At 41.9% G+C, this 17258-nt stretch overlaps 3 protein-coding genes across 4 annotated transcripts in view; 2 read left to right on the forward strand and 1 right to left on the reverse strand.

The window, feature by feature from the left end:
* Nucleotides 1-1291: 1291 nt before the first annotated feature.
* On the forward strand, nt 1292-8797 carry LOC311019842 (tyrosine kinase receptor Cad96Ca). The gene is made up of 14 exons (XM_084019455.1): nt 1292-1455; nt 1541-1625; nt 2005-2101; nt 2191-2284; nt 3200-3392; nt 3520-3658; nt 3922-4020; nt 4153-4313; nt 4421-4558; nt 6935-7046; nt 7672-7771; nt 7911-8010; nt 8416-8550; nt 8597-8797. The coding sequence occupies exons 3-13, from the start codon at nt 2065-2067 to the stop codon at nt 8470-8472; spliced, it is 1230 nt and encodes a 409-aa protein (XP_083875581.1). The 5' UTR covers nt 1292-1455; nt 1541-1625; nt 2005-2064; the 3' UTR covers nt 8473-8550; nt 8597-8797.
* A 530-nt stretch (nt 8798-9327) lies between these two features.
* tmem97 (transmembrane protein 97) lies at nt 9328-11595 on the forward strand. The gene is made up of 3 exons (XM_084019216.1): nt 9328-9661; nt 9740-9884; nt 10982-11595. Exons 1-3 carry the CDS (start codon nt 9545-9547, stop codon nt 11251-11253), a joined length of 534 nt encoding a protein of 177 aa, XP_083875342.1. The 5' UTR covers nt 9328-9544; the 3' UTR covers nt 11254-11595.
* Nucleotides 11596-11711: 116 nt separating this feature from the next.
* Nucleotides 11712-17258, reverse strand: part of tpst1 (tyrosylprotein sulfotransferase 1) — a 32979-nt gene continuing 27432 nt past the window's right edge. Inside the window, exons 4-6 of one of the 2 annotated variants that reach the window (XM_084019214.1) lie at nt 13702-13752; nt 13041-13102; nt 11712-12155 (exon numbers count right to left, since the gene is read on the reverse strand). In XM_084019214.1, coding sequence (XP_083875340.1) covers nt 13067-13102; nt 13702-13752 — 87 coding nt within the window. In that variant the 3' untranslated portion in view covers nt 11712-12155; nt 13041-13066. The remainder of the gene's footprint in view (nt 12156-13040; nt 13103-13701; nt 13753-17258) is intronic. The other variant, XM_084019215.1, reaches the window with a different exon arrangement.

Genomic DNA, 17258 nt, shown 5'->3' on the forward strand with positions numbered 1-17258 from the left:
GTGTATTATGGTCCATTTAGAGTCAAACAGACCATAAAGCAGGGGATGCTTTAGGGCGGGGCTACCTTGTGATTGACAGGTTTGCTACAAAATGCCCAACTCCAGGTCCGGTATGAGACGCCCGATACCTAGTTTGTTTCACAACTCACACTGTGGATTAAGAGAAAAACAAATTTGCCCTTGAAAAGAATATGCCAATTTTAAAATATCCAAATGTATTTGTTGTATGATTTCTGCGTAGGTGTTAAAAGTCACAATAAAAAACTGGAGCATCAATAGTAAGCTTCAGACTGACCCCAGTTTATGAGCAAGCGATTAAGGCTTAATTGATTAATATACATTTAACCTCTTTTTCAAAATTGGATGGCACCATTCTGCGTGTTTATTGGGGGGTGTTATAGCAATTTATCATGTGGCCCGAGTTATAATACTTGTGTAACAGTAGAATTTCACTCCTGCATTATCTTCAAGGTTGAAGCTGGTTTCCATTTAGATGTTAGCAGGGGGGTCGAAACCTGAGAGCGTTCCAACAGCAAACACATGCAGACCACATAAAGAAGTTTCTTTAGTCTTGGTCTGACTCTGATTTCACTTTCTGTGAGCAAACTCTGTCCTGTCAGCCTCTCAGAGCTGCTAGCACAGCTGCAGACTCTCTCTCCAAATAGTTTTGCTGTCCGTCCTGAGTGTAAAGCATTATTTTGCTGCAGTAAGTCTCTGCAGATGAAAACGGTAACCACATGTGCAAAGTTCCCCGCAGTAAACTCTGCTACTGAAACATCTATTTTTATCAGGTGAAGGATGTTTGCTCTTCACATGATGACACATTTTTGCCTCTCAGGTATCAAGTGTTAGATTTTAGACATACAGTAGATGATGGATAGGGAGGTGGAGAGGTTTTCCTTAATGCAGAACTTTTACGTGCATTCTTGTCAAGATATTTTCAATATCAAAATGTTTTTTCTCTTCTCACAATTTGTCATAGAAACATACATACAAGTTTTTGATTGAAATCTGTTAACGTGAGTTTAGGTTTGCAACTTTACAACCTTTCTCTTGTACACTGTTTTACGTGTTATTATCATTCAAAAACCTTCAAATCCAAGATAATCAAACCAGCGATCAGTCATTGTTTTAATCTTCCCAGTCACATGAAGATGGAGTTCTGATGTCTGTATCGTCCACCTGAACACTGTGGTTGTATCAAGAGTCATGCAACTCAAACCACCCGCTGCTAGCATCCATATCCTCTGCTTCTACTGCGGTTGACACATCATGAGAGCTCTTACTTAGCAGCACCGACAGGCTGGAGGTTAAACCAACACATGGTTTAACAATGCTTGCTGGGTAATAGATTTTTTTCTTTTTTACAGCTCCAAACAGAATAAACACAGAACGCAGAGAGGAAACACAATGATCCCAGCTGGCTTCTGATCAGTTATCAAACTGGAAACACAGGTATTTAATACAGGTATTTGGTACATTTAATGTAAATGATCTCAATGTGTCTCTTACTGTCAAATGTTATTGCTTTGGGCTTCAGGTGCCGTTTGAACTAACTCTGAGTAGTAAATCCCGAACTCTGACCGACCCTCAGATGGGAAACTCTTGAGTCTTCAGTGTTTTCAGTGAGTTTTGTGACCATCATCAATGCAGCTCCATTACCATGACTCACCATGGCAACAAGTAAATAAAAGGCAGGGCCTAGATTTTAATTTAGGATGTAGATTTAAAGTATGCAGGTTTTTTTCTGAGCTTTGTGGGAACAAACAAATAAGAGTGAGGAAATAAAACAGCGTGTCTGACTCAGAGAGAAACTTGCAAGAAAAAAAAGCAGGTTAGGTTCACAGAGTTAGTTGTCACGGTAACTGAGTTCAAGTTAGCTCTTTTTACAGCACCTCAGGGACCAAATCAGAGTTGTAACCCACTTTCTGAAAGAATTTGTGATTATGATATTGTTCCTGCGTCTTTCTTTGTTATTTTAAATGGTATAATATCACCTTCTAGAATGAGGTGATGTTACTTCATCCAGAGGAGAAAGGTTGAGCTCGGGGAGCAGAAGACACCATGTCTGCTGGGTCCCGTGGGTCCCATGAGTGTCCAGGTGAGCTGAGACTTACATCCAGTTGTGTTCACCGACACATTGTGAGAGCACGTTGGAGCTGACGGCTTTTCTCCGGTTGGCTACTTCAGATCAGTCCCTGGACCCGCTTGACTACATCCTCATAGGGACCCTGTCCTTCACCGTCCTGGTCTTCTTACTGCTGGGGGCCTTGTGTCTAAGAAAGTAAGAAGCTGAAATCATTTCACAAGGAATTTACCGATTTGTCCTCAGTGTCATTTGATTTGTCAGAGTTGTCCTTTATTGTGTTTATTAGCTAAAAAACAAACAAAGTGTAACATATTCAGGACTAAATCTGCAGCTGTTTTGGAGTTCTAGATTGTGAAACTAAAGTTTTTTTCTGTCACCTGGTCCTGGTTTTGTGAAAACTTGATTTAATGATCCAGACAGAGAATGTTTAAGAGGCTGACATTAACACACACATTTCATGGTAAAGCTAGCTGTTGTGGCTAGCTCCTTTCTGTTACCAACACACAACACTGTGTTGTCATTACGAGAGTTATGAAGTCAAATTGATGAGCCATCCTGGCAGCAAGCTACCCAGAGGTATGACATCACTTGGAACAAAGGATTTCATTGGTCAAACATATATTTCTGCAAGCAGAAATCCACTAAAATACAGTTCTGTCCCGGTGCACTTCATGTTCTTCAGGAGTGTGCACGCCGAAGAACCCACAAAACCAGATTTATACGTTTTAATACACATTTTTCGGATGAATATCCGTGCTTTGTGCCTCTATTAGCTGAAAATAGACAGGAAGCAGGGGGAGAGAGGAACACCACGCAGTTAAAGGCTGCAGGTTGCATTGAAACCCTGAGTGCTGTGGTAAGGACTCAGCTTTAGTTCACATGAGGCTTATCTACCAGGTGAGCTAGCACAACCCTCCACCAAACAGCGTCTCATGTTTTTAGTTCTGTGTGGTTTTCCTGCTCTATGCTGAAATGTCTGCTGGGAAAATGACGAGCCTGAAATAGTGCCGTTACCACAGAAACATGATCTGCTCAAAGGTTGTAATGTTATAATCCCTATACCTTGTACAGCGTTCAGTGTTTTACTATAGGCACTACTTATTCTTGCAGATACCGCTCTCTGGTCCAGACCATTCGAGAGCTACAGGGTAGCAACTTGTTGCTGGATGCTGTTCCTCGGCTGGAAGCTCCCATCATGCCTGTGAGGCTGGTGCCAGCAGCGGGGGAGGAGGAGGAGCTTCCTCCGCAGCAAAGCAGCTCAGGCAGGTCCTCCTCCAGGAGGCTGTGGAAAGGCCTGCAGCAGGTAATAATGCACATATTTACAGATCAGGAGTTTGTAACTCTGACCAGGATGCGGTTGTTTGCATGCCCTAATCATTGGCGGTCTGCTCTGATTTGATGCCACAAAGTCGCCTCTCTATTTATTCAAGGGTCCTCGTGTTACCCAGTCAGACCTGAACCTGCTGCAGCTGATCAAAGCAGGGAAGGAGGGCATCTTCTACCAGGCCCAAATGACCAGAGGGACGTGCAAAGGCCACAACATGTTCACCTGCAAGATCAGCAAAGAAGGTAACTCCAACATTTAGACTATGGGTTTTCATGCAAACAGATTCATCAATCTAGACACCAACAATGGTCATTTTAACTGTGTACTTTATTTGAATTGATGGTTTGTTATTTTGATTATTTTCATACCATATTGTTACTAATTATTATTCACAAACACAACACAATGTGACAGCATCTTCGCATTTCAGTGGGAAATGATTTGTTTCAGATGATTTTGTTTAGATTTCAGTAATAGAGCCATGGTTCTCCCTTTTGTCCTTGAGGTGTCCGGTCTAAGCATGTGGACACGGAGGTTTCCATCATGAGGAAACTGATGTACCACAAGAACATCCTCCAGTTGCTGGACTGGAACACCACTGAGGGTGAGAGACATTCATCCTCAGACGGTTCTTCTTCTACAAATATGAATCTGGTTCCTGATGGACTGGTTGAAAAAGCATCAATGAAGGTAGACGTAAGTCCCTCATCCTCTCTCTATATTTCCAATTGTGCAGAGCCTTACATGCTGCTCATGGAGCATGTGAGCTGCGGGACTCTGAGGACCTTCCTGCAGACCAACAGAGTCCACTTAAGTGCAGACCCTGAGCTGCAAAGCCTCCTCACCATCGCCTCCTACCACATCGCTCTGGCCATGCAGCACCTGCGCTTCAAAATGGTAACAAGAGAACAGGCTTTTAGTACTCGGTGATGATTGAATATGCTACCATTTAGCCCCACTGACCAATCACAGGCCTCTGCTGAGCGCTGTCGCTGCCCCTCCAGATTGCACATTGTGACTTGGCCCTGAGGAACATCATGGTCAACAAGTTCCCCTGGGAGGTGAAAGTAGCAGAGTTCGGCCTGGCCCGAGACTTAACGTCTGTGACGAGCCGCCGCGGCAGCCGCTGGAGGAAACCACCGGTGAGACGGCATCAACAAACACACAACACATTCTCCTGTTGGTACAGTCAGGATTTCAGTTTTCCATCTCGTTTGATGTTCGGGGGAGGGGCTTTGAACAGCAAGGGGCGGGACTTTTTCGGTCTCTGTGTTTTTTCCAAACTACCTATACTCTGCCTTTAATGAAATATATAATATAAAGCAATGGGATGCCAAGTGTAGGACTGTCGCAATAAGCAATAAATCAATTAATCACATGATAACTTTTAAAGAGCTCGGTAACTTTGCCAGCCGCGATAATTTACATTTTTCCTTGCGTCTCTCCACCAGAGAGTTTTCACTCCGGTGCATCACCGTCTAGCCCCCGTCACGTGTTGTATCGGTTACCTGTCAGCGCACAGTCTCTGTGTGGGGAGACGGACCCCTGGTGTAGCGTGTAGCATCGGAGCCCCACTAGTAGCAAACACGCTAGTTGAGATTTGGAGTTTTAAAAAGATGGAACTGGTTTCAAAGCCAAACAAAAAATGCATTTAGCTGCTATTGTTCTGGTATATGTGCTTTTGTTTACGTGTTTTTGTCTACGGTTTGCCATGGTTACGGTTGCCATGGTTACGGTTGCCATGGTTACGGTTGCCATGATTACGGTTGCCATAACAACCTTGATGTCTACGGTTTGCCATGGTAATGGTAGCTATGGTTACGGTTGCTATGGTAAAGGTTGTTATGGCAACCGTAATCATGGCGACCGTAACCATGGCAACCGTCACCATGGCAACCATTACCATAGCAACCTCTCTCGACCTTGTTGTCTGTGTTGTCTGCTGGTGACTCCTGGTTGGCAGTGACCTGTTCTTCAAGGACTTCCTTCTCCTGCTCCTGGTCCAGGGTCTTCTTCTGGAGCTCTTCTTTGAGCTGAGTTAACTCAGCTCGGAGCCCCTGATTGTCTTCAATGGCACTGTGGAGGTTAGACACCAGCTCCTGGTTGGATGAGACCTGTTTGTCTTTTAGGTCCTCCGAGTCATTGAGGAGTGCAGTTGTCAGCTCCAGCCGTTTTTCCAGAGCCTCCTGCTGCTCCTGCTCCAGGGTCTTGCACTGGTACCGTTTTTTGAGCTGAGCTAATTGGGCTCGGAGGCCTTGAGTGACTTGCTTCTCAGCATGGAGGTTAATGTAGTTCTGCCGGCAGGCTGAGCCCTGTAAGTTCAGGCTCTCACTCATGTCATTTAAGACCTCCTCTTTCTCAGAGAGGTCTTCTTTCAGGGTCTGGATCTCCCCCTGCAGCTTGCGGATAAGAACAGCCTGGGTGACCTCCATTTCAGCCTGGGGGTTCATGAAGTTCTCCAGGCTGGTTGAGGACTTAAGGTTCTCCTCTTTCTGGAAGTTCTGGGGGTCACTTGTCCTCTTGAGCTTCTCCACTTTCTCGCGGAAGGCCTTCTCCCGATTGAAAACGCTTCTTTCAGGGTCTTCTGCCGTCCATCCTCTTGCTGTGCTCGCCAGCGCTTATTTTGCTGCTGCCAATGCTCATATAGTTAACATTCAATTTATTTATTGTTTCGGTTGTGTGTGTTTTTATTCAAGTGCATTTTTGTTAAATTAGATTTAGAGTCCATTTTATTTATTGTTTTTGGTTGTTTTATTTATTTATTTTGGATATTTTACATGTTTTCCAGTTCTCATGTTAAATATTCTTTAGAAATAAACGTTTTGATCTTTGAAAGGGTGTACTCGCATTATATCAGTTGAAAATGGTCTCAAAACGGCAATATTATCGCAATCATTTCTGGGACAATTAATCGTCCAGCAAAATTTGTTATCGTAACAGGCCTAGCCAAGTGTCACAGACTACATTGTTCTTGCAGAAAACAACAACATAGTGTGTGATAAAAGAACAATTTTGGTCCTATCATGGAAATATTTATACCACCTTGGATACAGTTGTACATTTTCTGTATCAACTTGGACACATTTGTACCATATTATATATTATATTTTTGGTGTCTTTGTTTAAGGGAACAAAAGATTTGATGCTTTTGTCTATCCATTCACTTTAAGTGTGAAAGCAATCGCAAAAAAACTGTAACTGTTACCAAGGCTGGCATCAGCTCTTCTGCAAGTGAAAAATGATTTTATATTCTGTATTTGTGTGTGTGTGTGTGTGTGTGTGTGTGTGTGTGTGTGTGTGTGTGTGTGTGTGTGTGTATGTGTGTATGAGTGTTGCAGAGGATTTTAACCACATCCTCTGCAACAGGAAACGTTTCAGAGAGACGTGACCTTCAATTAGAAAAAGACCAACAGTAACGCTCATTAATGTCATGGTTGCTATGTGACTCATGGTTTCTATTAGTTTACTGAAATCATACCAGTCACACTGTATACTGATGTCATTTGTGACGTGTGCAGCAGCGTGTGCCGCTGCGCTGGTACCCACCTGAGTACTTCAAGAGCAACCATTACAGCTTCAAGGGAGACGTGTGGGCGTTTGGCATCGTGCTGTGGGAGATGCAGACGTTTGGTGAGTTGGTTCCACATCTAATAATAGATGTGATTTGTTTATTTATTTGTTTAACAGGGTCAGTGCATCTGTAGTCCCTGGGCAGGAAACAGAGAACACCATCTCTGTTGAGAAAATTAAAACTGTTGTATAAAAACACAACTACAACACAGTACATATTCACTGTACAACAACAACAACAACAAGATATTTATGTGATTGATTTGATTTTAGCCATGAATTAATCTTGAATTTAAAATCAGCTGCGGCACTCTCTTATGTGAGTGTCTGTGTGTGGATCACACAGTCCCCTCTGTTTGTCATCCTAGTTGTCCTCCCATTATCAGGGTGTAGTGATATGAACTCTTCTAATGGTATGTGGCCCTACATGATTACATGTGAAGTGGTCCACTTCAGGTATGATGGAGGCGTGTTGCCTGTTTGACTGCCTCCTTTAGTTGCAAATAAACATGTATTTCAAGGCAGTATCACGTTCTATAAAACAATGCTCACAGTAAGGTGGAAACATACAAAATGAAAACATACGATGGAACATTTGAAAAGACAGCAGGAAAAAGGTTAAGACTTAAAGTCAGGTTTGCTTTACTTTGGAATATATCTGGTATGTAACATATTACATTTTCAGGGACAATGCCGTACCCGGACCTTGAGTCTTCGGAGGCCGTGGTGTATCACATCTGTATTGGTCACAGAAACACAAACCCTGAAGGCTGCAGACCAGAGATGTAAGTGAAAACCAAATTGATATAGGAGGTATCTTATAGGCCTCCTATAGCAATTAAATGTATTACATTTGTTACCTTTAAAAACTTACATTATTATATGAAAATGTTGTGTTTGGCCTTGAATGTCAAAACCCCACAGACTTCATGTCATGCGAGACTGTTGGCTGGAGCCGTACACGCTGAGACCATCATTCACAGACATTGTTGACACGTTGGAGAACATCATGGAAAACGATGCGGTAAGGAAAGGATGGCTACTCCATCTTTTACATCGTTTCAAGGTTATGAAACAAACAAAACAAACATCATGTGACCATCATGGTGTCAAAAATAGCCTTGACATTAATAATATGTATGTCAAGTTAGATTGCATGGTTGAAGTCATATGATATGAATGAAGCATGTAAAGTCATATGACTTTTACATGACGTTCATCTTAAAAGCTCACAGCTGTGATGTTTTAATGAGGTGACATGTTAATCAAACAAACGGGTAGAACATGCTTCTTTGAAAGAACAGTGGAAACAGAGGAAAAGGAAACCGTTTTTAAAGCTGCTTATTAAATGCGTTTAACTGCAGCTGGACAATCAGATGATTTTAGTGGTATAGTGTAATGAAAATGTTCTCTCTCTTTTTTCCTTCAGGATTATGTGGATGTTGAGAGTCCTCAGTCTTTGGTGAAAGATGAGGCTGAATCATGAAGCTAAATGTTCACAGCAGCCAGTGTCACCTTGGAAAAAATAAATCCCATCTAAATACAAAGGCGCCAGAAGAGGGTGTATATATATATATATATATATATATATATATATATATATATATATATATATATATATATATATATATATCACATATTTTATATTGATTTTATTTAATCTTGTCCTTTTATTCTATTCTTACATGAACCTTTGTTGTTTCTGGAGGTTTAAGCTGTTTTACTTTTATTGTATACTATTTTATATTGTGTTATTGTTTTTATTGTTTTATTACTATTGTTATTAAAATTATTATTATTGTTTTATTCAATCTGTATACATTTTATTTATTTTATTTTAAAGCACTTTGAATGACAACAGTGTATGATATTATGCTATAAAAATAAATTTGACTTTGACATGCATATATATATATATATATATATATATATATATATGCATGTCAAAGTCAAATGTATTTAAAAAGCACAATATAATATATATGACGTATAATATATATATATATATATATATATATATATATATATATATATATATATATATGCATGTCAAAGTCAAATGTATTTAAAAAGCACAATATAATATATATGACGTATAATATATATATATATATATATATATATATATATATATATATATATATATATATTATACGTCATATATATTATATTGTGCTTTTTTAATATATATATATATATATATATATATATATATTATACGTCATATATATTATATTGTGCTTTTTAAATACATTTGACTTTGACACACACACACACACACACACACACACACACACACACACACACACACACACACACACACACACACACATATCATTAACTTTATAAAACAACCAGAAATAAGTCACATTGGAGTTTCCATACAGAAAACTACAAGTTCCGACACTTCCGGGTGTACCTGAAGCAGCATGCGGCACCGCCCCTCTCGTCTCCCTCAGCCGACCAATGGGATTCTTCCCGGGAACGCGCGTTTCTACGACACGCCGCCGCTGTGAACTTGGCCCCGGTTTGTTGGTCTTTTGCAACAAGTGAGAGAGATGATGGCTATCCGCGTGTTAGAAATCATATTCTTCTTCTACTTCGCCTCTCATATTCCTATTACCTTATTCATTGACCTACAGGCGCTGCTGCCCGGAAGTGTGTATCCTCAGCCGGTAAGTGAAGGAAAGAAAGTAGTCTGGAAGTGAACCTGCAAACATGTTAGTGACGCATTGAACGTCTCTGTCCACCAGCTGAAGGATCTCAGCAAGTGGTACGCTGATGAGTTCAAGGACCCCATGGTGCTGGATCCGCCGCACTGGTTCAAGTCTTTCATTTTCTGCGAGGCTTTGTTTCAGACGCCGTTCTTCCCCGTTGCAGCGTTCGCGTTCCTGAGAGGTCAGTCCTTCCTGCTACTAGAGCTGCTTTCTCTCTCACAGTCAGATTAAATACGTGCTCTTTCCCCACCATTGTTTGTATTTATTTATTTTAACATTGCTGAGGTTTTTTTTTTGGCTTGTTTTATTAATATTATCATTTAAAAGTGAATTACACTTAAAGGCAAATCACATGACACACTGTCCATTAATAAATTGATCGCAAAAGCAGTCAAAAAATACATTAATTAGGAATTCTTAAAACAAATGTAGGATTTGTTTGACTGATATATGAAAGATTCCCTCTAAAAACCTTGAAAAATCTATCTGATTTCTGCTCCTGCTGCATATTTAATTACTAATTTTCACATTTGAACATAAAACCTCAGAATACCTTTAATGCACCCGGGGAAGATCCATTGTGATATTTATTTATGACCCCATTAACCTTTAGTGTCTTGGTTTAGGACTTTGGGGCGGACACATCACAAACATGAGCTCCCTTCTATGCAGAGGTTTTGGTTAATAATGATGAGCTTTGCCTCTGAAAACTCCTGTGTAATGTCTTTTGATGGGCAGCAGGTGGCGCTGACGATTTGGCTGTTTGGCTGCCTTCTTCAGCCATTCTGCTCCGTTCTCGTGACTCATTGGTTTCCACGGTCATGTGACACGGGAATTATGTTAAGTCTGATTTGGCACAAATATGACAAACTGACCACAACTGGAAACATCTGGAAGTGATGCAGCCACTCAAGTTTTTTATGTATCGCTATTCTTTAAAGCAACCAATCCTCCCACCCTGATCCACACAGCCACGAGATCACCGGGCCGAGGAAAGCACAGCTCTGTCAAACAATCCCAGATGTCGTTGGCACTCAGTAATTAATCAAATGTATTTTCCTTTAAGGAAAAATGGGTCTGGACTCTTACGTGGTAACACATGAAACCCAGTATACTCGCAAACGAAATGGCAATTAATTTATGAAATGAAATAAATATAAGGAAGTGAGTAATTGTTTTGTATTTTCTTAGTCATCCAGATAATTTAGCTTTTATTTTGGTTTGGCCGCCCCAAATAAATGTAGGATGGACTGATGATCTGTCTTTCTTGTCCATCAGGTGACTGTAAGTGGATCAAGACTCCCGCCATCGTGTACTCCACACACGTGGCCACCACGCTGGTCCCGATCCTTGCTCACATCCTCTTCTACCAGTTCCCTACCAAACCCCATCCTGGTCCCCAGACCCTGCAGGAGCGCTGGCTGCTGGTCTCCATATACCTCCCGTACCTGCTGGTGCCCGTGCTGCTGCTCCTCACCATGCTGCTGTCCTCCAAGTACAACTCCACCTCCAGCTCTGGAACCAAGCCCGACAAATCCAAGAAGAACTGAGGCCCAACCGCCAGACTAGAGATATTGTTCTACATTTCCAAACTCGGATGTGATTCTACATCCAGGCCAGCTGAGAGGAGCTTGTTAAACCAGCCGCTATGAGCACTTTTAAGGTTATTCTTTAAAAGTCAACAATTGTTTGTTGAATGTTTGTTTTTATCAGAACTACATTGAAATGAATAGAATCACCAATGCTGTATGTGTTACACATTAACTGTTTTTTTCTCAATGTTGTGCACCGACTTCAAGATCTCAAATTCCTAATAAGAAATGATCATATTGCTGAATATTATATTGGTATGGATGCATCATTTGTTCAAGTGTTCAGGACTTACTGAAACATTTTCAATGTCAGTTTCATGTTCAGTTATTTTCACTCGTCTCTCCAGCTTTGTTTTGTTTTTTTAAACCGAAGGATTAAAACGTCACCGAGCAAATATAACCAGACTGACAACAGGTTTACAAAAACAAAGTTTATCACGTTGATACTGATCAGTACCCATGACATTGCACGATACAAAGGTATGAAAAAAAATTAACATTAAAATAGGTATTGCATCTTCCAAAAGCTAATTTTCCATTCATCAATGTCTCTTGCAATTTGAGTTCACTGCAGTTTCTTACAACAGAATCACAGAAGGGATTTTCTTCTTCTTCTAAAAAGCCAGAAATCCTGTCTAAAAAAACCGATGAGCGTGATGTGACAGGAAAAGATAACGGACATTCTGTGGTTGTGAGAATTAATAGCATTATTTTTCGTAAAGTACAACATTGAAGGCTAAGAGTTCTCGGTGAGGAGATGGTCCTGCGGTGACTTTGGAAAGGTGCCAATGCCCAACAGACGGTGAGATGGGTGAGACGACGTCCATGATTTTTTGTTCCACTGCACCTCCATTCCTGTCCTGGGACATGAGAAAGCATCATTAATTAGTTTATCTTAACCTTCATTTTTCTTAAGGTGTGTTCACACCAAACACAAAGCTAATTTTTGCCATTTGTGTTTATTGCAACAGACATGCTGATAGTTCACGCAAGAAACTCAAGTGTATCCCCCTTCATTTGAGTCATTCTCGCTAATTTGCTTCTTGGCCTTGACTTGTATTTAATAGCGCCGGGCTAAAAATGTATGAACAACACAGCATTAGTTCAAACGGTTTGATGACCTTCCATGACTCAGAGATAAAACCATGGGCTGAACTCCCCTCTTAGACTATTAAAGTGAAAGATGCAGCCAGATGCTACACACTAGACCTTTAACAGAACATAGAGCTAGAGCTGGATACGGGGAGAAACGATGCAGAAAATCACCAGGTTTTAAAACCTGGTGAGCACAAAACAGTTTCCTCCTTCAAGGGAGGTTTACGTGTCGGACTATTTCTTGGCTGGGAAATATTCCAGCACAGGAAAACGCCGTAATGTCGGCTCATATTTAGTGTACAGACATAAACTCTTGACAAGAATAATCGTTAACAATTCTGATAATCAATTTGTTTACATTGTTATAAAGCAAAAATATTATCAATGATTATCAGATGCAGCTTCTGAAATGGGAGGATTTCCTGCTTTTCTGATTTCTATCTCTGTAAACTGAATATATTTGACTTTTTGACTGTTGGTCAGACAAAGCAAGACTTAAAATGAATAGTTTTTCACTGTTTTCTGACATTATTTTAGACTAATTGTTAATTAATTAACCACAAAAACATCAGACTGATCAACAAAGGAAATCATTATTGGTTGCAGTAATGCTATGATGCTTTTTCATGTTGAATGAAGTGGAGCTGTACCTGGGTGTCGTGGTAACGCCACCTCCCTAACTGGGGTTGGGTCGCTCTGCAGACCTCTGGATCTGTACGGAGGACAAAGGCAGACAGACAGACAGACAGACAGTAGTTAGAGTGTGTGAAGTAAGACGCGGGATGGGACGATACAAGACTTGATGGCGGATCAGGATAAAAAACACAAACACGACAAGTTGATCATGGTGACTTTTCATTATCGTGTAATCATGGACACCTTTCACACATTATTCAATTTCCCCCCCATTCAATGAACAAAGACGCTGATTGATGATACAAAGGCATTATTGACAAATGGAAAGCACTCTTCCTAAAATATATAGAACGTAGATGCAGACTACCAGAGGAGGGCAGCGGTGCTATTCAGCCAACGCCAGGCCCTTAAACCAAGAAGCAACAAGGCAACACAAAGGGACTAACAGGCAAAATGTCCACGGACAACTAAACATGAAGAGGATGATGAAGCCGAGACCAGAAAGCACAACAGACGTCGTGAGAAACTAAAGTAAAAAACAACGGATGTGTGAATGTAAGCAGATCTCCCACTGAGCTGCAGATGAAGTGAACTGAAATCAGACACTAAAAAAAGGCTGAATTTGAAAAAAAGAAATAAGCCAAAGCTCGACGACAGGCAGAAATGCTACTGTACCTGTGACTGTTCTCTTAGGAAATCTGGTAGCTGAAATTCACCTTTAAAGACCTGGAAAAACAGAAGGACCAGGTTTAGAGGTTTAGGGCTCCACAAATTCATTGAATCGGCATGAATTCAACACCTGGATTACCATTTACTGGATGATTTGTTCACTTATAAAAATTCAATCATTTAAGGCAACATTCTACATGTATATGCTGCACTTGGAAGCGCGAGGTTTGGATCACCGTCAACGGACCGAAGCCAGACCAGCCGGACCAAACGCCACCAGAAGTAAGTCCACTGCTCAGGGAGGAGAACCTAAGGCTAAGGCCAGATAAAATGAGGAAGCTCTGGACGCGTGCCAGGAATGACATGCTCTGTACCCGGTGTCGTATAGTTCCCCCTCAGGGGGCTGACATGGATCAAAGGTGGGAGGTGAAAAGAGACATGGAGCCGGGGAAGGGATGGATGGGAGGAGGGGACGCTGGCGCTCAATATTACCCAGGTGTCCACTGTGCATGGAGAGAAAAATATTCTGTGTGTCTGCGTTCCAGGAAAACAAATTCTGGCTTCTGCCCCCCCGTCCGTCTTGTTGGCCTCAACACGTAAATCAACTACATCCAGATCCTTCAGGATTACACCAACATGCGTCTTAACTCCACATGTTGGAAACAGGAAGTCACCTCCTGTAACAACAGCGGTCGTCTGTCAGCCAGAGACGGTGAAGAATGTGGAGGAAAGGTTGAGTAACAGCGTGCTGATGAATAGGAGCTGAATTTACCAGATAAAGAGAGGAGCATGGTGCCGTGCCCCGACAGTACACCAGGGGGCAGCAGTGAGACCGTTTCCTCTTCTCATGACCACAACATTCAACCTTATCTCTCATCCTATCTTATATTATTTTATTAAGTTGTAGCAGTATAGTGTGAAGCCTAAGTTATCTTTTATTTTAACAGGGCAGTCTGCATTTATACACCACAATAACACAAAAACAGACGTATGGTAGCAGTTTGTTACTTTTGGTTTGAACACCCCTGAAATATAGAGAAATAAAGTCAAAGAATAGTGCAAAATTCATAACAGGTATTGCATAATTGCATATAACCAACCACTATTGGGAGTGAACCATCACATCGCCTTCATCTCACTGCTATAGCAGCGCTGTGGTTGCTTTGACTTCCCCTCTCTGTCGCCACTAATCTCATCCAAAACATCTCCAACATCAATGACAACTGCAGGCAAACAGAGGATTTAGGGAGAACACAAGGGCAAAGGTCAACTGAAGTAATGAAACAGCAAATTTGTTCTTATTTTAATCTCTAAAAGTTGCACAATCCAGCTTTGAATGACTCATTTTCATCCTTTTGAAAAACAGCGGGTTCCCATAATAGAGCCACAAGGCAAAGCGCCTAAAGTATTGAGTTTAATTTAATCAGATAATCTATCAAGATCTTTTATTTCGATTTGTTCCGGACTTCCACAGTGTGGGAGGTCAAAAGTCCCGAGCCCTCCTCCTGGGCTCCAGAGATTAAAACTTCCCTAAAACTCAAAACCCATTCCTTAATCCGCCTGCGTGCCTTCATGCTTGCTTGCTTGTTTGCCTGAAGTCGACACGGGGGCCAGAAACTGAACGAGATCTGAAAGTATTTCCAACAGCAGAGACCGAGAGGCAAGCGCATGTTTCTGATTTCCTCATGGGTGCCATTTTGCAGCTTTCCTCCTCAGTGCACCGAGGCTCCGGGCCAGAGTGCTCCGAGCCCGTCCAAACCTTCTGCTCAGACACAAAGACGAGAGCGTGCACAGGAGAAGTGGAGCGCACAGCCCTCTGGTTGTGCACCGGGTCAGATCAGGAAATATTCAGTGGAGGCTGAGCTGTCTGCTTTGTATGCCCCGCATCAATCTGTCCTTCAGAGAGAGGACAGACAGAGATGCAGGGCTGGCTCTGGGAAGGCCAGACTTCATGTCTGCAAGATGGATTCACTGGAGTAACATGAAGCCAGGCCGCTCCTTTCCAGCAGAGTCTGACTGCGAGGCATCGTACCTCTGGAGGATCTGTTCAAACGCTCATGAAAGGAGGAAAATTCATACAGTGGAAGGTTTACAACCTCTTCTACTGAGTCAGCTAAACCAAGATTAAATACGTCTCCGCCTGCCAATACAGGGCTCGGTCCCCAGTCAGCTGACAGCTGTGCTGCCTTTCTGTCATTGTTCCAGGGTTAAATGACAACAACGCCACCACTTTTAAAGAGCGACTCAACCCCAGATCTTTCACTGAAGCGCCTCTACCCAGGAAATTCCAATTAAATGCCTCTTGAAGATAAAAAAAAAAAAGCATGGATGTGGGCAGGACCGGGAGGGGGTTCATGGACGCGCCCAGCCGCCTCTCCTCGGCTTCTCTAACCAGCACAGCTTTACCATCACAGCACAAGCCTCCTCTCTTTCATGTGGACTTGAGACTTAATGCTTCTTCCACACATCTCTTAGACATTTGTGAGAAAGTGAAAGGAATTTGTGTCTTGCGTTAAGTTGTCCCTTTTACTCATTTGGCGGCTGGCTTGTTAGCTTGCTAGCCTGCGTTTTCCACCATGATTTCTGGCTACACTAACAGAACATAAAAGGCAGCACATGAACTGCTTGGCTTGGACTTCAGGGGGCAGTAGTATGCATATTTCTAATATAATATTTGGAATTCAAATAATTTACTTTATTTTAATGTTTTTCTTGATGATTATATTCTCAGCTCACTTAGGCAAAATGTTAATGGCAACACAGTGACTCAACTCTACGTTGCTTATAAATGGGTCAAACTTCCTCTGCTGATGAAGACAGGGGGGAGACTGTAGTCTGCATCTAAAGCTTTGGCAAAAGATAGTACTGAGAGTATTGACATTCTTCGATTAAGCTATAAAATGTCAAAAATAAACCCCCTAAAATTCCAAACTGCATCTCAGTTTTTCCAGAAAACCCACAAAACCAGCCATTTAGGAACAGCCAAAGGGATTATCCCTGATCCCAACCATTAAAGTATGAGGATCAAAATGCACTAGACAACTCTGTAGCGGAGCAGAAACCCTGAAAACCGAGCACAGCATGCCTGGGGTCAGCCAAGGTGCCTGCTTGGAGAAGCAGCAGGTCAGTCAAGCGTGGAAGTGCCAAACTAGTGGTTCAGCCTCTGTATTATGTCTGAGGCTCCCTGTTATGAAGCCCCGTTTCCAGCAGGCTCAATGTGCCAACATCCCGGTGCCTTTGAAAAGCCGCCAGTGTCAAGTCACGAATGTTTCAGCTGCTCAGCAGCCGACCTTCACCGTCTCCAGGTGGACGGTTTCCAGGGATATTGTTACCTCAAACAAAAACATCATACATGTGTATGCATGCTCTGCTGTGAAAACAAAACTCCTCATCTCAGATTAAGAATCTGATGGAGAGGTTCAAACCCTGCTTTACTTTAAACCTTCACACAGAGCCAATCGCTGAAAGGTACAAAAGTCTTGGGAACACGGTCAACAAACGCTTCATTAATGAATCTTTTAGCCACTTGTTTACCCTCCATGTCCAGCCAATAGTTTCATGAA

Source organism: Eutrigla gurnardus (assembly GCF_963514095.1).
Source record: "Eutrigla gurnardus genome assembly, chromosome: 10".
NCBI lineage: Eukaryota > Metazoa > Chordata > Actinopteri > Perciformes > Triglidae > Eutrigla > Eutrigla gurnardus.